Source organism: Notothenia rossii (assembly GCF_949606895.1).
Source record: "Notothenia rossii genome assembly, chromosome: 6".
NCBI classification, from domain to species: domain Eukaryota; kingdom Metazoa; phylum Chordata; class Actinopteri; order Perciformes; family Nototheniidae; genus Notothenia; species Notothenia rossii.
In genome coordinates this window covers 38,482,931-38,506,340 of record NC_136909.1, presented here as the reverse complement: position 1 = coordinate 38,506,340, position 23,410 = coordinate 38,482,931, and the positions used below count along the sequence as shown (strand labels likewise).

The window sequence follows — 23,410 nt, the reverse complement described above, 5'->3', positions numbered from 1 at the left end:
TATAACAGCAAAACACAATCAAACATTTGAAAATGTCCATTAATGCACTCAGTACTTGGTTGGGAATCCTTTTGCACGGATTACTGCATCAATGCGGCGTGGCATGGAGGCAATCAGCCTGTGGCATTGCTGAGGTGTTATGGATGCCCAGGATGCTTCAATAGCGGCCTTTAGCTCATTAGCATTGTTGGGTCTGGTGTCTTTCAGCTTCTTCTTCACAATACCCCACATATTCTCTATGGGGTTCAGGTCAGGGGAATTTGCAGGCCAATCGAGGACAGTAATGCCATGGTCAGTACACCAGTTACTGGTGGTTTTGGCACTGTGGGCAGGTGCCAGATCATGCTGGAAAATGAATTCCTCATCTCCATAGAGCTTTTCAGCAGACGGAAGCATGTAGTGCTCTAAAATCTCTTGGTACACAGCTGCATTTACTCTGGGCTTGATGAAACACAGTGGACCAACACCAGCAGCTGACATGGCTCCCCAAACCATCGCTGACTGTGGGAACTTCACACTGGATTTCAAGCAACTTGGATTTTGCTCCTCTCCAGCCTTTCTCCAGACTCTGGCGCCTTGACTTCCAAATGAAATACAAAACTTGCTTTCGTCTGAAAAGAGGACTTTGGACCACTGTGCAACTGTCCAGTGCTTCTTTTCCTTAGCCCAAGTCAGACGCCTCTTCCGTTGTCTTGAGTTCAGAAGTGGCTTGACCATGGGAATACGGCTATTGTAGCCCATTTCCCGGACACGTCTGTGAACAGTGACTTTTGATACCTGGACTCCAGCTTCAGTCCACTGTCTTTGAAGCTCCCCCAAATTCTGGAAGCGACTCTTCTTCACAATGCTGTTAAGGCTGCGGTCATCTCTCTTGGTTGTGCAGCGTTTCCTGCCACATTTCCCCCTTCCAACAGACTTTTTGTGGATGTGCTTTGAAACTGCACTCTGTGAACAGCTTGCTCTTTGAGAAATTTATTTTTGTGTCTTACCCTCCTGATGGAGGGTGTCAATGACGGTCCTCTGGACAGCAGTCAGATCAGCAGTCTTCCCCATACTTGTGATTTAGTTTACTGAACCAAGCTGAGTGTTTTTCAAGGCTCAGGAAACCCTTGCAGGTGTTTCGAGTTAATTAGACGATTCAAGTGATTCGTTGAACACCCTACTAGTATACTTTTTCATGATATTCTAATATTTAGAGATAGGATTTTTGAGTTTTCTTAAGCTGTATGCCATAATCAGCAATATTAAAATAATAAAAGGCTTGCAATATTTCAGTTGATTTGTAATGAATCCAGAATGTATGACATTTTTGTTTTTTTAATTGCATTACAGAAAATAAAGAACTTTATCACAATATTCTAATTTTCTGAGACAGTCCTGTATGTTGAAAACTCTGTAACGATTGTTCTGGAACTTGTGTGTTGTTTACCCTTTGTGAACTGGGATACATATGCGCAAAAAACCACACAAAATAAAAATTCTATATGAATTGAAGTTCACAAACCATGGTTTACGTGTCAACTCACTAATTTCTTTGTTGATGTTCACATATCTGTTATCTGATTAAATAAATGCTATTTTAGCCCACTTCCTTCCAACTGGACAGATGTTATCCAATACCCATAGTCCGACAGGTATTCACCTGGCTTTCTTAAAGTAAAACAGGTACACAAGTTAACAAAATACTACATTTATTGTCATGTTTCTCACACTATGAATGTACCATTACAACAGCATTCGTCTACATATAAGAGGCAATGTAAGCTGTGTCCAAGTTCTGACACCCATGTGCAACATCTCAACTGGCTCATATCTTGTCTTATTAATGTTTCTCATAACTAATTGTATTAAAATAAACTCATTTTCCATCAACCAGCTTGTCACAGGAGTCTCAATATTCGTCACACCCTCTGAATGTACCATTACAACAGCATTCAGCTACATATAAGAAAACACAGACATTTTAGTTAACCGGACTTCCTGTTGATGTGAAATCCGAAAACATTTATTAAAATAAAATAATACTTTATTCCGAGTTTGCTTGCTTTTCTCTTTGGAGGTCATCCCATAACGGCATTGTAATACACGGTTCGGCTGCATTAAATATTACATATCTGCCGTAGTTCTTTATTTATAGAGCCCTGATGAGAAGGCTTCTAGACAAACAGGAAGAACTGCCGCCAAAACTGAATATGTGACGTGGATCATAAATATATCAGCAATTAAACAACATCTTACATTTCTTTTCACACAATACGTCTCTTTGCAGTATCAACACTAATTCGGCTGACTTTTATATTTGATCCAATTGTTAGATAGGCTGTATTTACACCATAAAGGTGCACAGCTGATAGAAAGGGACACCTAGTGGTTAAATCACGTTATTGCATTTTATTATTTTTATTATTAGATATTAATAGGAGACACAGTCAGACACACTAATAAAGCTTTATTTAAACATTAAAGAATACTTTAGGTTAAGGTCTTCTTTTGAATAAGAAAGAAGCTTTGGGGGTAGGCTATACAGATAAATATTAAGCCTGACAAAGTACTAATATATTGCTTTCCTGCAATGTTAACTACTGTATGTGTAAGCACTTATTTTAACTGATATTATACATATGTATTATACTCTTATAAGATGTATGTAGATAGTATATGAAATGTGCAGAATATGACAGTTTAATGGTGGAGGTATACACACATATTGATAGATGTCTTGTAATGCACTGTTGAGGAACCTGCGACCAAAGTTGTTCATCTCCGGCCTTGTCAGGTATTGAACATTCAATAAATAAAGAACACAGAATTATTAAATATAAAACACAGAATTTGTGTGATTATACTAAATGGTTTACAAATAAACACCACTGCATATTTACAACTGTTACACATGCTGCTGTAACGAAAAAATGTCTAACTTGGGATCAATAAAGTATATCTTATCTTAAGATGATCGATGCTACTGCCATATTTACAACATTTGCCTCTGAACCTTGACAAGTGCATGTTTCAGGCTCATCAATTAACAACAGGAGGGGTCACAGACATAAGACCAGCTGTTAAATAAAGCTCTTCTGACCTTAGCTGTCATGTGGGTATATATTAATGCTGCCCATTATGGACACAAGCAATTTTCACCCATTTATTAATTATATGTTTTACATTTGAGTGTTCCTATCCCCTAAAACTCCAGGGATGTACACAGTTTTAATACTGGCAACTTCTTATTATGTTCTTAAAACGTCTTTTAAAACTACAATTCCCAGTAGAGACGTGCCATGTTGCGAACATGGTTGCGAAACACACAATAGCCAGCATGTGTAGTTCTGGGACGGGGTGGTGGACCCATCCGAATCCAGTTTTGAATAGTCTGCCGTGGTTCCATCCCATTTCAAAGTGCTGCCTGTTCGACGCTCGGCGTAACCCACGGCGCACTGCCACTCAAACATCCAAATCACAGAGCTAGAGGACTCGTCGGGGTTTGTCAAACATAGCGGAGAGAATACTTCTGTGCGCATGTGTTTGTGTGTGCCAGGTGTGATTCACATGGGGGGATGGGCACATAAGGGGGGGAAACACATCTAGTGTGTGCGTGTGTGTGTGTGTGTGTGTGTGTGTGTGTTTGTGTGTGTGTGTGTGTGTGTGTGTGTGTGTGTGTGTGTGTTGTATCTGATCCGGATGGTTACTAATTCCATTTCTTTATGGCGGTCATTGGTGTTAAAAAGTTGACTAAATCATAAAAAATTCAATGAAAGTGCTGATCAGCAATTGTATATGTTCAAATGTCTACTGTGAAGGAGATCATAAACCTTAATGCAATCGAATGTAAAACAAAAAAGTTTTGATTGATGAAAGTAGTAGACCCGAACACAACAGGAGGATCCATGACCTTATTTTGTGTTGACTTTGTTGGAGTTTTGTCAGCTAGGAAGTCAAACTGTTTTGTTGTTATATGTAGGTATGTATTTCAGATCTACATTTTTGTCCTTTTGGTACAAAGAGCATGTGTTGTGGTCATGTTGCCATTAAGAACAAACTGGAACAGAAATGCTCATGTTGTAAGATTGGTTTATCAAGGACTAGGGAATATCATTTTACCTCCTTAATCTCAGTAAGATGCACCTTTATGGGATACAACTAGGTGAAAAAATTACATTGCCTACTCCTAGATCTAGTGCCACTAAAGTCCCATTCAATGTAGACCATTCGGGTCAATATAAATACAATTAATGCAAAGCTCCTTTACCCTTGACTCGGCTCTCCTGTGTCTGCACACCCTGTCCATTCTGTTGCTGTTACCAAACTACATGTAACTTTCCTGACAGCAGCCGAGATGTTGCAGCCCCAGCAGACCAGAGCATAAAAGATTGCTTATGCCATCACAGAGTCATGGAAGTTCTGAAGTAGTGCCCCCTGCACTCCAAAATACCTGTCTCCTCAGCAGATACAGTCTGCTCTGTCTCTTCTTGAAGATAGCAGCAGTGATCCGACCAGTCCAGTTTATTGTTCAGATTAACACAAATGTACTTGTTAGATTTCACAATCTCAATTCCTAAATATTTATAATATTATTTCATGGGTTATATCTATTCGAAATGTGGTGTGGTAGTGTCTCATGACACAATATTGAAGCATTTGACTCCATGTTGCAAAAAGGGAAATGTTTTAATAAAACAAATCGGTATTTTCACACACACACACACACACACACACACACACACACACACACACACACACACACACACACACACACACACACACACACACACACACACACACACACACACACACACACACACACACACACACACACACACACACACACACACACACACAAATGATACTGAATTGGCTGGCAGGCTCCCAGGTGTCTTCCCATTTTCTCCCACTGAAAAACACAATGAATAAAAACAACCATAAGATCATTGCATGTGCCACAAGATAATTTCATATGCATGGGTTATGATAAAACAACAAATGACTTACAAAGTTTTGTAGAAGCCTGATAGTAAACTAGTTATGAAGTAATACATTTATTTATAACGCTAGTCTAAAAAAAAGCTAACCAAAGAGCTGTGTTCTCACCATGATGCGCAAGGCAGCCAGCAGACCATTACCTCCTCTCTTCCCTACACACGGGCACACAAACAGACAAAAACAAGTGTTAGCCATATCAGCGACTACGGGGAAATGCATTGCTGCTTCATGCTCTGTCAGTTTCAACATCTTACCTTCTCTACCCTTCTGTCTTTTATTCCGTTGTAGTTGAATATCTGCTGCCTTGAGCATTTTCTGCAGCCTGAAATGGTGCAAATAAGAAGTTATAAACAAATGAAGAAAAGGTTTGGACATCCTCCAGACGAATATTAGATTAATGACTTTCATATAGGAAGAGAACATTAGCTAATCTGCAATGTGGCCTATTTGTGTCCAACTTCCTTTTTGTTTTATTTCATGAAACATAATTTCTAACCACCTTATAAATAAAGACAAGTCATTGAGCAAACCTTTATGGTTTTGTATGGTTATTAAAAAGAGAGGGATTATGGAAACCTGGATCTGATATCTTGTGTGCAAAAGGACTTGCGCGTGAATGGGAGAATAGTATACAGCTATTTATTTGTTCAGTAGGATGTACCACAAAAACAAAACATACCCTTATTCTTCTTCTTCATCCCTTCACCTGTGGTACTGCTACACCCATTTGCTACAGAGGTAGCAAGTCTTGGAGAGGAGGAGCGCTCTGTGGGCAAACCTGTGACAGATGTAAGAAAGTTAAATGAGTGACGGTAGAGACTGGGGCATAGATAGCATCACAACCTCTGTGGGCTATAGATGATTTTTGCCCTTTATGTTCCTGATCTACTGACTTCAAATATGGAGTATGTCAAAATGTATTATGTAACTTAAATAACTTTCATAATATTTTTTGTTAGCGTCCAGCTGTGACTTTATGACAAATCACACCCTATTTATGGAAAGACGGTTTCCCTAAGATATCTGTGAATTGTGTTGTATTTGTTTTTCTGTTGTATACGTAAAATGACCTTGGGTTCCTTGAAAGGTGCATTTAAATGACAAGTGCTATTATTATAAACCATGATGCCAGAGGGCAAATAACACTCAACACTCATTATTTAAAATGTAATGAATCACACAAACAAAACACTAACCCTTCTTCCTCTTCCCTGGCTGGGACGCAGCCGATGGTGAAGGGAGTGAATAGGTGCTTGCAGCTGGGACAGGGATGAGTGTCAGGGTGTACATCTCCTCGGATAGGTTTCCTACATAGAAGTAGAAAGAGTAGAATGGATGTACGCCACCTTCTTCAATGTACAGAACCTCCTATTTTACTGGAATTCGCGATGAACTATGCTGTGCTACTGGTGGGGGTGTCTGCGGTGGCAATGACGACTTCTGAAAAAGAAAAGGTTACAATTTGTAAAACATACAAGATCCTGTTAAAAGTGACAATGACTTTGAAGCTTACAAAAATAACACAAGTTTATATTGCATCAAGTACAACCACTCAATGCACCATGCAAACATAATTTTACGACAGAAAAAGGACACATTGGTCTCTAACCCCACCAATAGGAATGTTCACATACAGTAGAAGACGTGTGCTACTTACCAGAGGACTTGGTGGGGGTGTCTGCGGTGGCAATGGCGACTTCTGAAAAAGAAAAGGTTACAATTTGTAAAACATACAAGTTGCTGTTAGAAGTGACAATGACTTTGAAGCTTACAAAAATAACACAAGTTTATATTGCATCAAGTACAACCACTCAATGCACCATGCAAACATAATTTTACCACAGAAAAAGGACACATTGGTCTCTAACCCCACCAATAGGAATGTCCTTATAAGTGCTAATAAAAGTAATGACATTAAGTTCTTAGGCGTTATTTGTCTCATTAGGCAGTTCAACAAATGTCATTTTGAATGGTCAGCTCCTGGCTGTTTATAAAATCCTAATATAACGAATATAGTCAGAAAAAAATTAAAAGAGTGGTACAATAGACTTCTGCAATTACTTGATGTGGCTGGCGAGTTTTCCGCAGGAGGCTGTGGGGTTTCGGAGGCTGCTGCAGGCTCTGTATGACTCCAACCTAGATTAAAGAAAATAAGCTTTGGATAGCATCAACAACATCATGTAATTCACTAGTTCTCCCATTTGTATGCTTGATTTAAGGAAGAGGTGTAAGTTCATTGCTGTCAATTACCCCTATGGGCTCCTCCTAAACTTTATTAAGAAAACGACATCTAAGTGTCTAATTTCATTTCCAATGACATTATTGGTTAATTATACAAAAATGTAAGTTACAGTACTACCTACTTAATAATTTCTTTATTCACTTTAACAGACAACAATACCTTTCGCAACAAATTCAAAGAACACCTCCATCCTTCGGAGGCAGGTGGAGGCATTGCTGCTGACATTGCACCTTGGCCTCATTACTTCGCAGGTCCAGTCCTTCTTTATTCCAGACCGGGCTAGGAACAAGACACCTCTGGCTCCAAGGGCCTGACATTTTTCCAGCTTCCAACAAACCGAAATATACATTATTTCAGAACAATTATGCCCTGGTTATTTACAAAGGCAAAACCAGTTGTTAAACATAAATCACATACACTGCTTGCACAGATATTCAACCCTATGCAATAACAAAGACATTTTTTTTTATGCATGCATTAACAGTCTTAAGACTGTTGCGATCAGCAAGTAGAAGCTTTGAACATTATTCTGCATTGCATTTCTCATTTCTCTTGGTGGAATTTACACTGTATATATCATCTAGGTTTGTTGAGCAGCATTGTGGTTTATGAACAGTGCCATAGATTCTAAGTGGGATTAAGTTTAGAGCCATTCTACAACATAAACGTCGCAATTTTTGATCACCTGCAGTATTTTTTCTTGTGCTTGGGGTAATTGTACTACTAGAAGGTGAGTATTCACTTGGATGCCTTACAAGTATACTAGATGTTCTGCTGTTGCGCACAGGCTCAATCACAGTGTTGAGATAATATCTCTATCTCTAAAGTACACTGTGGAGTATTTATAGGGGTTCTATAAGATATAATTGATTATGGTATTCATAATTAGGTTTCCATTAATGTGTATAATCACCTATAACTATTTTTTGTTGTGATTAGCTTAGAATAAGCCCTTCATATATTCATAGCGAGCCGGTCTATTTCACTCTCTTCTCTTTGCCGTGTTACTACAGTACTTCAATCGGAAGAAAAAAAACACTGGCTCTAGAGAAGGCCTTTCATGTTGTTATGGCAATGGATGGCCACTGTAGGTTTTTGTACACGCTTATAAAGGGAGAGGTACTCAGTTGGTTGCAATTTAGAAACCTCACTATTACACAGTGTACCTTTCAATTACATTGAATCTAATTCAGTGGTGATTCGCCAAAGTTAAATAAACATAACTTATCCCTGTGTCTACAGTAGTTGTATTGACAGGGAGCAGACACACTGATGAAAATGTCTATTTCGAATGTAAGTTGAATTGGATAAATGATTAAATAGTGCAAATGTATTTAGCTGTGTTCTGACACAGTGCTTTAAAACTTGAATGTACATATAGTCACATTTTTTTTGTGGCACACAGTTCATGCAGGTCATAACATTTGCATAATGTGCACCAGCTCAAAGCCCATTTCTACCTAGCGCTTTGAGCAGCAGATTTGTATTACGTAATTATGATCAGATATGGTCAGATATTAAATTTCTGTATCAAATGTAAATATTTTTTCCAAATCCAGAATGAACAAGTAAAGGGCTGTTATTAATTATGCATGCAGGCCAACAAAAAAAAAAGTCCATCACATACCACCAATGCAGCTTGATCCCTCAGGTGGGATGAAGTTTTATTATTTTTTTGTGCCTGGACCCAGGTGTTTGCTTTCGTATCAAACTTGTCCATTCGTTTGCTAAGGCGCAGTTTGCGGGGCTGCACCGCCTTGCAGAATTTGCAAGTTTTGCATGCCACATTCAGTGACATGCAGCAGCTTGAGCATTGCCTCGAAGTGGAACCTGGTCCTGGCATTCTTTTGGAGATAAAGACAAATAAAAGACAAGGTCATTTAAAACTGGATTTCAAATTCAGAATGCAATCAAATACAAATATTGACTAATTTTCCTTTGTCTAGTCCGTGACTGTAAGTCCCTCCCCAAGCTACAACAAAAACTGTATCCTGTTTAGAATAGAATAAAAACACTTGCATTTTTGTTTAATTTGAGTAAATTAATTTAGTATCAATGCAATAATGGCCCCTTACTTAGTTTTAGTACAATTTCAAAGCAAAGCTAAAATTCAGCGGTAAAATATTATGTCATTGAAACGTAAGGTTACACAACTTCTACTATCTTACAAGCTTGACCATGACATTGCAATGTAAAAGCCCTATCTTGAATTTGACGAAAATATATGATAATGTTAATCTGTTGAAATCCTATATATATAATTGTTTTTATAATATAATCTAGAATTATAGCAGTACTACAGTATAATACACTGCACTGCGTCTACTGTGTTACCAGTTCGAATAAGACCATTTTTAATTTCCCTGTAAGTTTTGCATAACAAAGACATACATATATGACACTGTTAGTGGATTGTAATGCTATATATAAATCGTGAAAAGTTTAAGTTCTTACCTGTGGGCACAACTACCTGTGTGTGTGTGTGTGTGTGTGTGTGTGTGTGTGTGTGTGTGTGTGTGTGTGTGTGTGTGTGTGTGTGTGTGTGTGTGTGTGTGTGTGTGTGTGTGTGTGTGTGTGTGTGTGTGTGTGTGCGTATAAATACAAAAGAGAAAGTGATAAAGAGACAGAGATGAAGATGGTAAAAATGGGGAGAAGACAGGAAGAAATGTAGGGAATATAGCTCTGAGGAGGGAGAAGAGAAGAAATTGAAAAAAGCTCTTAAAAGTGCTGTTTGATCTTGCTTTGGTTTGGTATCTGTTGAAGGAAAAAAATACAGTGAACACTTTAGAATGCACGTGTGACGATATAGTTCACGATGTGTTATGTTTATTTGTCTAGTGTCTTTGTGCCAACTATGTATGAATGTTTGCATGTTATGTTTACTGTTGAAGCAGGGTTAGTTGGTGCATGTAGTTGCCTGTTTTTGCCACAAGGCTCCGCCTGAGGGCGTGAAGGTGAGGAAGAGCGTTTCTTCCTCGGTGGTTGAGGGAACTGTGACGGAGTTTTTGGTTCATAATAAAGTTGCCACGAGTGAGAAAAGACAAGTGATGTCCGCTTGAGTCCTTGAGTGCAACATATATTGGCGAGCTAGCCAGGATATTAGCTCTAAACGGATTAAAAGAGGGCTTTTATCCTGAGACTAACCAGGAAAAGAAAGATAACACTGTACCGTGAGGAAAATATGGATTTGGAGATTCTCCTAGATCGCGCCACCATAGAGAACCGCAGTGACGCGTCAAAAAACCCGGAAGTAAGTTAGCATTTTTAGCACTTCCGGTTCCTTCCTCAAAAAGCAATGCATTTTTTCCATAGGGTTTTGGAAAATAGCTCGAAATAAGGTCTGTGGTTGACACAAATTTAAGAGATAAATCACGTTTTGTTCTACGACATTAAATACATCAGCAGTGACCCCACTGGTGATTTTTTAAGAGTTTACCTGTGTCTGAAAAACGATGGTTGTTACCGAGTGGCTGAATAGGACTACAGAAATTGTCGAGGCCGTTGTACGTCATTACGCCGAACACGTAAACACTCCCGCTAAGTTTGTTTTCCCCTGTGTTCTGCTTGAAAGCAAGTACATACATGCCTATCTTTAGTATCTGTATATCTATATCTTAGAATCTGTATTTTTGAAATTGTCGTTTTTAACACCGTAGTTTTACAAATGATAGAATAATTAATTACCAGTGTTTTCCAATTTTACTCGGCAGTTCGTTTCGTTAGCTAACGTTAGCTAAAGCTAGCGCTACTAGTTAGCTACGCAATGGTTTGTTGCTTTGCTCCGGGTTGCAGCCACAGGTCTTCGCATGAAACATGCTTGTTCTATCGTTTCCCGGCCAATGTTTTCCAAAGGAGAGTCTGGATTCGTGTCATGAGGTAAGCTGACGTTACATTTTTGTCCATGTCACGGTGAAATGTAAATGATGGGTAGTGACTGTATCGCCGTTTTAGAGATGGCGCTGCTGAAAAGACCGCAACATAAGTAAAGATAATGAATACATCCTATTAAAACCTGTGTGGCTTATATGATAAGTCTAATTAGTACAAGCAGCATAACGTTTCACCATGTAACTAAAGATTGTAGTCAGGGAAATCAGTTTGACATATTGAACTAATAACAAATCGTCTCTGGCTGGCAGAGAACTCTCTGCTCCATAGCTTCTCTTGGACGTAAAATCACATGTACATTTTACATTTATATTCAATTTAATATTTAATATTCCATCCCTCACATACTTTTGTATATATAATAACTTATATTTTGTTTTTCTTGTTATGCTGCTGCAACACAAACATTTCCCAAATTGGGATCAATACAGTAATATCTTATCTTAATTAATTAAGAAATATAACTATTATAATTAGTGTAGCAGCTGACACCTATTTTCAATATGGATTAATCTACCATTTATTTCTTTAGTTCAATTTTGATCTATAAAAATGTAAAAATAGTGAAAATGTTCACGAGACTTATCAAAGTGCAAGGTTATATCTTTAGATGTTTTGTTTTAGCCTATGTACTAGTATGTCTTAATGCTCTTATATGTGACGGGGTGACTTCCATGAAACTAATATTTTATATCTTCCCAACAGACGAGCTGACAGGAAACCTAACACTCTAACAACCACAACATTGCAACATCCTCCACTGAATGCATACGTTTAGCTGCCTTTGTCTTCTTCCACTGACAGGGGGTGTCAGTGCAGCTGAAATTGTGGATGGCAAAGATGGCTCATGCAGCTGCATGACTGCATTTCCATTCTCCACGTGGGCATTCACATTTTGTGGAGAGAATTTCCTCTTCTCCTGTAGATACCTGTGGTGGTGGGATTGTTTTATTATTTAAAATATATTTACATTTGTAATGCCTTCCCAATTATCCCTTTAATTGTTTATAGCCTACTGTATGTTTATTTCATGGATATTTCTGTGTTTTCTGGTGTGTAATATTTGTAATCTTGGGGCCTCTTCTCTTTAACGTCTACATACTATCACTGGCTCAGATAATGAAGAACAACAAAATAAGTTACCATAGCTATGCGGATGACACACAAATTTACGAAACCATTTCACCAGGAGACTATGCTCCAATTCAAACACTGAGTAAGTGCATTGAACAAATCAATGACTGGATGTCTCAGAACTTTCTACAATTAAACAAAGATAAAACTTAGGTAATGGTTTTTGGAGCCAAGGCAGGACTGCAATGTTCAAAACAACAGATAAAGCCAGAAATCTAGGTGTAGTCAACAGTTACTAAATCAGCTTACTATCACCTAAAGAACATATCTAGGATTAAAAGACTAATGTCACAGCAGGATTTGGAAAAACTTGTCCATGCTTTATCTTCAGTAGACTGGACTACTGCAATGGTGTCTTCACAGGTCTCACTAAAACATATATTAGAAAGCTGCACCTGATTCAGAACGCTGCTGCGTGAGTCCTCACTAACACTGAGAAAGTGGATCACATCACTCCTGCTCTGAAGTCTTTACACTGGCTTCCTGTGTGTCAAAGAATACATTTCAAAATACTGTTGCTGGTTTATAAAGCACTGAATGGTTTAGGCCCAAAATACATTTCTGACCTCCTGCTAAATTATGAACCATCCAGATCTCTCAGGTCTTCAGGGACTGGTCAGCTTTCTGTCCCCAGAGTCAGAACTAAACATGGAGAAGCAGCGTTCAGTTATTATGCTCCAAATATCTGGAACAAACTCCCAGAAACCTGCAGGTCCGCTGCAACTCTTACTACTTTTAAATCCAGGCTGAAGGCTTTTCTTTTTGTCGCTGCTTTTAATTGAACTATTCATATCTTAAACTGCACTGTAACTTTTATCCATGTATTTTTTCTTTTAATGTTTGATTAGCTTTTCCTTTTAATGACTGATTTTAAATGCCATTTTCTTAATGTCTTTCATTTTTTGTAAAGCACTTTGAATTGCCTTGTGTTGAAAAGTGCTATATAAATAAATTTGCCTTGCCTTGCCTAATAAAGATTTCATGTGACACATACAATTGATTTGTTAATGGGAATGTATGTGAATAAATTAACTCTAGGTTAACGGTACTCTTGCTATCACTACTCACCTACACTATAAACCTTGTCCCTCATGCTAGCCCTGACAACACCGGTAAGCACACCTTCATCTAGGCTGCACTGTTTTACGTGTCCTGACTTGTAACGGTTCTCTCCTCTGTCTACACTCTTGTCATCTTTGTAAAACGATATCAGACTGGTAATTGACACAGCCATGACTTCTAGTTAAATTCAGTGTGGCTAAAATGAAAAGCTTTGTTAAAATATGCAAGCGCGCGAAAGTCAAAGTCAGCTTTATTGTCAAAAATTCTACATGTGTTATACATCCAGAAATCTCGAAATATCGTTTCCCACAGTGTGACATGTATACATAAAACAAAACAAAAAGGGCCTAGATAAACGTGGTATACATGAAACAAAACAAAAAGGGCCTAGATAACCGGGTTATACAGTTTAAAATGTTAATATATTTAAAGTGTTCAAAGTGCAGTTTCAGTGCAAGTCAGCTGAAACGATCTTAAGTTGGCGTGACGTTGAAGTCGTGCGACCCTGCTGCTGTACTGGCTTGTAGTTCGTCTATAGCATAGCGTTAGCATTTTGCTTCTGGCGACTAGATTTATGATTCAAAAATTATAAAAGTAGGGTTGACATGTGGAGATTATCCGGCTGAACAAAACGTGATCCCTCTCTTAAATGTGTGTCAACCACAGACCTTATTTCGAGCTATTTTCCAAAATCCTATGGAGAAATTGCATTGGTTTTTGACAAAGGAACCGGAAGAAGTTTACTTCTGGGTTTTATGACGCGTCACTGCGGTTCTCTATTGCTCTGAGTCAGCAGAACCGGGACCGGATGGTGGAGGTCTGTAAATATCTGCATTGTATAGAAGATGAGGAGGAAGATACTTTTGCTGATAAAAACAGACGAACATTATTTAAAATAGCAGAAAACAAAATTGACTAAATTGAAGAAAAAGCAGATGCAGCGGAAGCATGTAAAGTAATCCAAGAGCTGCTAGTTTTCATGGAGGGCCTGACAGAAGACAGAGACAGAAAAGCGCGCGAGCGCCGCCATGACACTGAGATGAGAGATAAATATATGGAGCTGCAGCAGTCCCGAAAGAGTTTGGAAGACGAAATAAAGATGCTGGGTGAAAAACTAAACATATCAGATGGCGTCAGCAGCAGCACTAGCGGGCCACTATTCACAGCTAAGGTGCCAGAGGTAACCATCAGGCGAGAGTTCCGCATCTGCGGCCAAATCGGTGAAGGAGGGCAGCGTGACAAACTGTCATATACCAACCTAATACAGCAGATAGAGAGCGTGCTTCGCAAGGGTCATGGTGAGTCGGAAGTAATCGAGGCTGTGATAAGGGCCATTAGCCCTGGCTTAAAGCTGCGTGACATGCTAGAAATAAAGACTGAATTGACTCTGCCTCAGCTAAAGATCATATTAAAGGGGCATTACAACGAAGATGACACTTCAGATCTGTACCAAAAATTGATCAGCATGTCCCTGGAGCCGAAAGAATCAGCACAAGAGTTTTTGTTCAGAGCTATTGAACTAAAATATAGACTCCTGTTTACATCCAAGGACAGAGACTCGGAGGAGCACAACAGTGCATACCTGGTCAAGAAGAAGTTTCTACGGTGAGTTGGTACAGGGCTGCTCAGTGACAACATCAAATACCAGATTAAGCCATACCTTGATGACATGGAGGTAGGGATGGGTATCGTTAGGATTTTATCGACACCGGTACCGGTACTGCTTATCGGTATCATTATTTTTCGATACTCTTATCGATACTTTTCAATAATTTGGTGTTAATAAACTAAAAAAAGACAAGGCGATGTGCCTGCAAGACTGCACCCAGGCAAACAAAACATATAACCCGTGCGCAGCAGCTAACCTGCCTGCGAGCCTTCGTTCAGGTCACATTTACACACGGCGCGGCTGAAGCCCGCTAGCACTATTAGCACTATTAGCACTAGCAGTATCACTAGCACCGTTTTCGATTCAATGAGTGTCTCGGTTGCAAATACTTCATTAAGTTGCTTGTGTCACCCCCTTTACAAGCAACTAATTGAGTACATAGATTGCACCTTGCACTATCGCCACTACATTTTTTTTAAAGTGCACCCAGACCTTGGATCGCTTCGCTCTCTTCGCCATGCCTGCGGGAGTCTCACAACAATAATAAGAGCGCTGTTGAGAGAGATGAGGAGTGGCATTTACAGTGGCCAATCAGAGGGGTCTCAAACTGGATACATCAAACGGGATGAGGGTTCCCAACCAACCAGAATGGTTTAAAGTTAAACTAAGGAAGTAGACGTAACAGATATACCGATAGCAGCACCATTTGTCCAGCGGCTTAACGGTATACCGATACCGTCCAATCAGGTACCGGTATTGACTTAGTACCGGTTCTCGGTACCCATCCCTACATGGAGGTGACCGATAAAACTGATTGAAAGAGTAAATGAAGCAGGAAACCTTGAGGCAGAAAGAATAAATAAGCTCAAACGTAACCAAAACACCCAGAATGACTGAACTACAGACAACTAACAATAAGTTGGACAAGTCATCTGACCAATGAGTCTGACTTCACGTGGGCTAATAATAATACATATCTACTCAGCAAAATATCAAATAAAACATAGTTTAGGAACAACCTCCCCGCCAGCAATGCTGTAAAGTATAGGCTAACTAAGTAGATGTAGCCTACTCAAGTACTGTACTTAAGTACAATTTTGATATACTTGTACTTTACTTAAGTATTTCAATTGTTTGCTACTTTGTACTTCTACTCAACTACAATTCAGAGTACAATCATTCGTTGATGGTCCCTAAATGAGTTCATAATATGGACTGGACTCATTTAGGGACCAACTGTTATATCGTCAGGATAATTAATTCAAGCTCTTTTCTCTTCATCATGTGACCTAATAACTTAAAAACACTGTCTGAAAAGAAAACTAGTCTTTACACAGCAGACACACCTCTTTATATGGAACTTTACTTACTTGATTTAGCCTATGAATATTTGTATTGAAATGTCAGAGGTTTTCTTCAATAGTTTAAGTCATGTGACCTAATATCTTCAAATCCATTTCAGACTGTAATACTATCTTTACACATCAGACACACCTCATTATAATAGATGTTGGTCCTTCCTTCATTATTTATTAATATTTATATTGAAAATGCAGTGTTTTTGATTTAATAGCATGCATGATATGTCATTTGACCTTATAACTTCAAATCTTATAAATTAATAATAGTCTGTAGACAGCAGACATACTGCTCATATTGGATTTGAGTACTTCCTCTATTTCATATTAATGTTTTTATTGAATATTCAGTACATATTTTCAATAGCTTCTCTGTCATGTGACCAAATAACTTCATACTCAGAAATCAATACTTGTCTGTACACAGCAGACACCTCTTTATATTGGATTTGGGTACTTACTTTATTATTTTTATTTATTACGGGTTGGGAATAATTTCAAACCGCATTTTCTTCAGGAATTGCATTCTCTAGTTATCCACTGCTGTACATAAAGGTGAGGTTTTGCCAACTGAAGATGCAGTGTTAAAGACACAAGAAAAAAGCTCTATTTCATCACATAGGAGGAATACATAGATTTTATTCAATTAAAATCCTTGAGTAAATATGCTCACATGTATGTAAGCATTTAGATACATGACTTGATGAACAAACTGATGTAACAAACATTTTTCTGTGTCCACTTATTAGTCTGATGTTAGAAATGGAGACTAGGTGTCTTCATAATGTTCTGTTCACGGCATCTGGCAAGCATCAGGCTTCATCTGTGGATTTTTCTTCACCTGCAGAGAAAACAGGAGATTTTTTTTCAAATAGAACAATATCATCGCCATGACTAGTAAGGCGACTTTCAACACCTATATTTGTGGGTTCTAATACCTGAGAAAATAGTAATGGAGCTAGAGGGCACACCGGGGGTCTAACTCTTGATAATGCAAATGGTATAAATTCTATGCTATTTATGATACACATATGATCATCATTAAAGATGAAACTGCCTGATAGCATATTAAGTAATGTAAATGAGCTCCACCTCTAACAGTTGGAACATTACATGATATTACTATTATAGATATATGAACGCAATTACAATCCAACAATATAAAATGTATTATTCTGAAATGGCAAATTCTGCATAATGTGCTTTACGTATTGCCCTATGATGCTAATTATTGTGCAATCTTACATAAGTTAGTGTTTTTTATACTTTGGTGTTGTTACTTGACTTAATTACTTAGTGACACATGTGGGGAAAAGGATAATTTAGTAGCAACAGTTATATGCACCTCAACACAGGTCGGTTTATTACAGTTTATGAGCTTTTTATTAGCTGTTAATAATGACTTCTTCTCCGCTTAGTGACAGCGGAAGGGCCTCACACTAAAACGTTGACTTTAAATAAATGTATTATGTCAATACAGTAACTGTATTAGGTTAGTTGAAAGCAATACTATTAATTTGAACCTATTATATGTGAAATCTGTTGACATAATACATTTAATTTAAGTTCATTTAATGAAGTTTAATGACAGTGCATGATGATAAGAACACAAACATGTCTTTGTAAAGTTAGGGACTAGGAAATGTATCATTTCAATAAGTGTATTGACTAAAAGTGTGTGTGTGTGTGTGTGTGTGTGTGTGTGTGTGTGTGTGTGTGTGTGTGTGTGTGTGTGTGTGTGTGTGTGTGTGTGTGTGTGTGTGTGTGTGTGTGTGTGTGTGTGTGTGTGTGTGTGTGTGTGTGTGTGTGTGTGTGTGTGTGTGTGTGTGTGTGTGTGTGTGTGTGTGTGTGTGTGTGTGTGTGTGTGTGTGTGTGTGTGTGTGTGTGTGTGTGTACGTACAGTCAGCTTTGGTTGGAGGTGGAGGTGGAGGAGGTGGTGGCGGTGTGGCGCAGGTGTAGGACACCTCCAGGTACCTGGTGTCCTCCACACACTCATATTTACTAAATACCAGCTCAGTGACGGGGACCTTACAGGACCTCTTGTTAGCACAGCTGGAGACAGACAGGCAGAGAGACAGAGAGACAGACAGGCAGGCAGACAGACAGACAGACAGACAGACAGACAGACAGACAGACAGACAGACAGACAGACAGACAGACAGACAGACAGACAGACAGACAGACAGACAGACAGACACACACACACACACACACACACACACACACACACACACACACACACACACACACACAGAATGTCAATTAAATCAATGCCTGTCAGTTGCTGAGGAACTACAACATCCATGAAAACCTATAAGACCAGGTACATCATCTTATCTTTGTCAATATCCATAAAACTCACCAACGCTCTGCTTAAAAGCCAGTTTTTCATCTAATAATGTCTAAAAACTTTACTTTATTTATTTTTCCTGCTGCTATTGGTGAGACCATCGATTTCTTATTTAAGTAAAAGTAGCAATACATTTATGTCAAAGTATTCTTAAGTAAAAGTACAAAAGTTTTGTCAAGTATAAAAAGTACAAATTCTGCATGGCCTCCATATTTGATATGTTATTTAATATACGACATTATCAGATTATTAATATTGTTGCATAACGCAATAATATCAGTTTTAAATAAAGAATATTAGGTATAACTTATTATTATTGCTTTCAACCAACATAATGTGACATTATTTGAAATAATACATTTCATTAAAGTCAACGGTTCAGTTTTTTCAGTGTATAATGCAACATCTTAATCTGAAAAGTCACTTAAGCTTAATAAATAATACATTAATGAATAAGTATTAATGCTTGATTAAAGATACTTAATGACTTTCCACCATTGGGCCTCACCATGTTTGGCGTATAACTAGGGCTTGTGGCAAAGGGTTTTGATTTAAGGCTGCTAAAAAAATCATAGTTTAAATAAAAAACAAGATCATTTTGATTTAAAAAAACAGACGAATGAACATGGAATGAACAGACGAAGTCTCTGGAAGTTTCACCGCAGCTAGCTCTGTTTGTCCTGTAATAAGTGACTCCTCCTGCGGAGCTGTTCTGAGCTCAAGTGGAAAAATGAATATGTGGATAAATGAGTCTTACAGATCCTCCACCACCATCTCCGACCAGGGGAAGGAGCAGTAGGTGTCCGGGCCGTCGTCTGGTTGGGCTTTTCCCTCGCCGCACCTGGTCCCCACCCCCACCTTATACAGGATGTGATCCAGCTTTATCTTAGCGCCAACATCTGCAGCAGGAGGAGGACAATAAGTGATCACCATGTTCTTCATTTCCTTTCTACAAACACACACATACTTTGAAGATATTGGTCCCACACTTCTCTCTAGACTTCAACATATCAAACACTATTGAATTGGGTATTGGTTGTCATGACATTTTCTACAAACATTCATATTTCTCAGAGTGTGAATTTAAATAAGTTGTATGAATTGTTATTTGGTTACCATGAGGTCCGCATTATAGAACGATACTTTTGTTGAATACATTTGTTAATGACCAAAATAAACATTTTAGCACACTGATATTAGCATTTAGCTCAAATACCACTGTGTCTCAGGAAAAGTGGAATACTTGATGTGCATTTAATGGACTTCTATCTACACAGGTCCTAGTCTGGACTCTGGGTAATACTGTCCTCTGCTGGGAGTCTCATGACATAACAATATTTTATTTTGACAAAATCTGAGGCTTGAACATGATTGTTGGAGCACAACATCCAAAATATACAAATGACATATGACTGGTTGCCAATTCACTTACCTATTGTATGCTGATAATTATTCTCCTTTTTTTTTTATAACACATGTGCTTGCTTCTTTATTTAATATGTTAGCCTACTTATTTTTATTTTTATTCATTTGGACTGTCCCTTTGCTACTGTAAATGTACCCGCCCTAGAAAAACTAGGATTCTACAGAAAAAATTTTTTCCTCACCAACTGACTGACATCATTTATAACCATCAACCCTCCGGGGACAGGAAGTTTCCAAAAGTCTAACTATTTAGTATAGCACATGGTCTTAAAGTGCACAAGTGCATTTGGTGCTCGTTTAAATGGCGGATTGGAGTTTGAGAGTTGAGGGTTTGGGGGTTAAATGTTTGAAGTCCTTGGCTGGTTTACCCTCTGCCTTTTCGGCCCAGTGAACAGTGTATGAAGTATACCAATTACCCTAGAGCTAATGCCTGTCCAAACTACCTTTTTTGCCCCACAAAATTGTCAGTTTTATAGTAAACATTAAATATGATATACCTGTATTGGTAAATTCTGCTTTACGGTTAAACTGTTGGTATAACCTGTCAAATTGGACCCGTTTCTAAATGTTTTAATGTCTGACTAAAGGGTTATTTAAAAAATATCATGAAGGGTTTCAAACTAGTGTTCCCTCTGCAAGAAAAAGTAGTGATCACTACTTTCATTACTTTCTGTTTTTATTTTAATTTATAGCGTCTTGTGTCATTAGATGCTGCCATTAAAGCTTTAAAATTGTGTCTAACAGAATCCTGACTAAGCTGTGACATATACAAGCCGCTGTGCTCCTGTGATCTTAACTGATGTTATAATAACTCAAACTGTTGCCTTTTTTTAACAAAAACATAAGGCTTCATTTTGTGTTAATGAGTTTTCTTGATCATAAGATAAAAGATTAGTAACACTTTTGGTAATGAGTTGAATGAGTTAGAAACAGTCATAATGTTTAGTCATAGTAACAATAAAGTGCAACATGACTGAATACTCTTCCCATAAGACAAGTGTGTTGAAGGTGTGTTCCTGTGTTTCTTACCACATGAAATCTCTGCGGTTTCATTGAGGCAGGCATAGATGACTTCTCCCTCTGTCAAAACACAACGAGATCACAAATCATCATCATCGTGCTTTCTGCCCCTTGTGTTTGTCTTTTTTTGTATTTACAATCAAATATCTCCAGTAAAATGATCAGAGATGTTTCGTTTTTTAGATTTTAAATATCTGTATGTATTCATTTGTTATGAAACTGTAAAAAAGTTATGCTAGTTATTAGTTTGACACCTTCTTTTCTATACAAATGCTGTCAAAAGACATGACTATGAATTTTTCTTTTTGATCCAGTTTAATGTTTCATTGAAAGACTTACCAGCAGCACGAGTGAAATACCAAGCAGCAGCCAGCACTGAAAACACAACACGAGTTTATTTAGATAACACACTTTGTTTTAACTGTGATTCAGAACATGCATTTAAATGCATCATAAAACAGTTTGATATGCATTTATGTTAAAACCTTTTTTCATTTGTGACCTATTGATGTCAAAATGAAATCTGAAAAATGACAGCAGTCTTGAATTGGGGTGGATATTAACAGCTCGTAGCTGTTAATAAGCTCTGAATGTATTTTAATTTATTTCAACATATGTAGAGAATCCTGAAGAAAATGGCAAATCAAATTGCATGCAAAAAATAATTTTGTGTCCACAATTCGAATGCATCATGCTGACAACATTATTCAGTCAAATAAATATTTATTATACATGTATAATGAACTAACTATGTTTTCTAAGCTTAAAAACCCAAATGATTCCAAATATATACACACATATTTACATATACTGCATAGTATGCATATGAAAAACACAATTAGAGAGAATGAATACAAATAGGGATGCTGCATATTTGACAAAAGCAGAGTGGGTACTCACATCCGAAGGCGACCAGCCTCAGTGGGACCATGTTAGCGTCTCTCAGCCTCTGTCCTGTCTTCCACCTGCAGACGGTCTGAAAGTGAGAGCAGGATCTGGACGTCCAGGTATTTATGTGTCCATCCTGACAGCAGACATGCAGACGCCTGCCCCGCCGCTGCAGGCACGCAGGGCCTCCTGACCCAGATGTGATGCGCATGGAAAACCCTGCGGAGCTGCAGGAGAGACATCTATAAATCCACAGGCTCCAGGACACTTTAACACTTTAAATCCCAGCTGCACCTCATTCTCCTGCATGTTCCTCATTAGGAAGCTCAGAGCTTAAAAGAAAAACATCTGGATCTGTTAACCGGGGGATGGAAACTGTGCAAGCTAACAGGCACAAATGTACAAAGTGTGCATGTTTTGAGCACCCTATGGCCCTTTTTATACTAGAACATATACAAGGTGTACATAGGGGGCTTTAATCTTTCCTAGAAAACAGACTACAGTGCACAAACACTGACTCCTTCCAACAAAAAACAACTGAGTGTTATTGAGCTACATCTCACAGAAGCCCAAATGATGAAGGTGGGGAACATGCCAGCCAATCAGTGCTTTGTAGGCAGTATATAAAATGAAGACAGCATCATCTTAATAGAAAAATAAGGACATCATGTGGGGACGAGTGTAGACATGATGCTTGCAGCTGTACAGGATGTTGTTAGTCAAGTCACAGAAATAACAACTCTTGAATCAACAAGCACACTTGGAGAGTAACAGACACAAAAAAACCACATTTAAACACATTTGTTCTTTTTTAATTCAGCAGGTGAACCTATATGTTCATAAAATAGTGTGTGTGAGCTTAACTGTGCGTATTAAACTAAAACGGAGCATTTTCTGTCAGCTCAGATTTAATTTCTGCTTTTTTAAACTGTAGTATGTGCTCACGTTTTTCTTTGTTTGTGTATAGGCTGCTGCCTGAATATGCTTCATGAAAGGCAGCTTTTACTATCAATCAAATCCTTGCTGATCCTAAATATCTTGATTTCTTCTTTTCTATTGTCACATTGTTCGGTTGTCTTACATAATACACTTAAATATTGATATTTCTCCTCTCTTGTATTTATTTGCATTGCATTTATTTGACGTAGACTGACATTTATATTTTTTCTTTGTTGATTAATCTGCTAATTAAATGTCTGGTCTGTGATTAATGTCAACCAATTAATCCTCTATCCGGCGATCTGTGTTGGAAAGTGACAATTATGATGGCTGACAGGGGCCAACGCGCTAAAACGGCCTGAAGCACTTACATTCGTATGGACACGCTCCACTTTCAAAAACGATATAAGTACAAAACACAAATGTGACAAAACACACACACCAACTGCACAACACATGGGCAGCATTTGGAAAACGTTGCATTTTGAGTCAATCATGCGCAGGTTTTACTAAAA

The 23,410-nt window shown here is 38.2% G+C and overlaps 3 protein-coding genes across 9 annotated transcripts; 1 reads left to right on the top strand and 2 right to left on the bottom strand.

Annotated features, from left to right (window-relative positions):
- Positions 1-4,649: 4,649 nt before the first annotated feature.
- LOC307044371 (uncharacterized protein) lies at positions 4,650-10,713 on the bottom strand. 6 transcript variants are annotated; one of them, XR_013809613.1, is made up of 10 exons: positions 10,106-10,607; positions 9,677-9,976; positions 8,850-9,066; positions 7,042-7,116; positions 6,638-6,679; positions 6,177-6,287; positions 5,660-5,758; positions 5,235-5,302; positions 5,089-5,132; positions 4,650-4,891 (listed from the first exon to the last, which is right to left on the bottom strand). XR_013809613.1 is itself a non-coding variant. In XM_079689536.1 (10 exons), exons 2-10 carry the CDS (start codon positions 9,063-9,065, stop codon positions 4,669-4,671), a joined length of 1,044 nt encoding a protein of 347 aa, XP_079545662.1. In that variant the 5' UTR covers position 9,066; positions 9,677-9,976; the 3' UTR covers positions 4,650-4,668. The 6 variants fall into 6 exon arrangements, 4 of the variants coding, with proteins under 4 accessions (XP_079545662.1, XP_079545663.1, XP_079545665.1 ...); XM_079689536.1 differs by lacking the exon at positions 10,106-10,607 and adding an exon at positions 7,382-7,547; XR_013809614.1 differs by lacking the exon at positions 8,850-9,066 and having other exon boundaries at positions 10,106-10,596.
- A 3,380-nt stretch (positions 10,714-14,093) lies between these two features.
- On the top strand, positions 14,094-22,174 carry LOC307043962 (uncharacterized protein). 2 transcript variants are annotated; one of them, XM_079688939.1, is made up of 3 exons: positions 14,094-14,604; positions 14,856-14,911; positions 22,040-22,174. In XM_079688939.1, exons 1-3 carry the CDS (start codon positions 14,286-14,288, stop codon positions 22,046-22,048), a joined length of 384 nt encoding a protein of 127 aa, XP_079545065.1. In that variant the 5' UTR covers positions 14,094-14,285; the 3' UTR covers positions 22,049-22,174. The 2 variants fall into 2 exon arrangements, 1 of the variants encoding a protein (XP_079545065.1); XR_013809479.1 differs by lacking the exon at positions 22,040-22,174 and adding an exon at positions 18,176-18,286 and having other exon boundaries at positions 14,094-14,911.
- LOC307043961 (uncharacterized protein) lies at positions 14,931-22,167 on the bottom strand (the record flags this gene model as incomplete). Its single annotated transcript, XM_079688938.1, has 6 exons — positions 14,931-17,114; positions 18,174-18,325; positions 19,381-19,522; positions 21,078-21,128; positions 21,408-21,443; positions 21,969-22,167. The coding sequence occupies 6 exons, from the start codon at positions 22,165-22,167 to the stop codon at positions 17,086-17,088; spliced, it is 609 nt and encodes a 202-aa protein (XP_079545064.1). The 3' UTR covers positions 14,931-17,085.
- Positions 22,175-23,410: the final 1,236 nt, after the last annotated feature.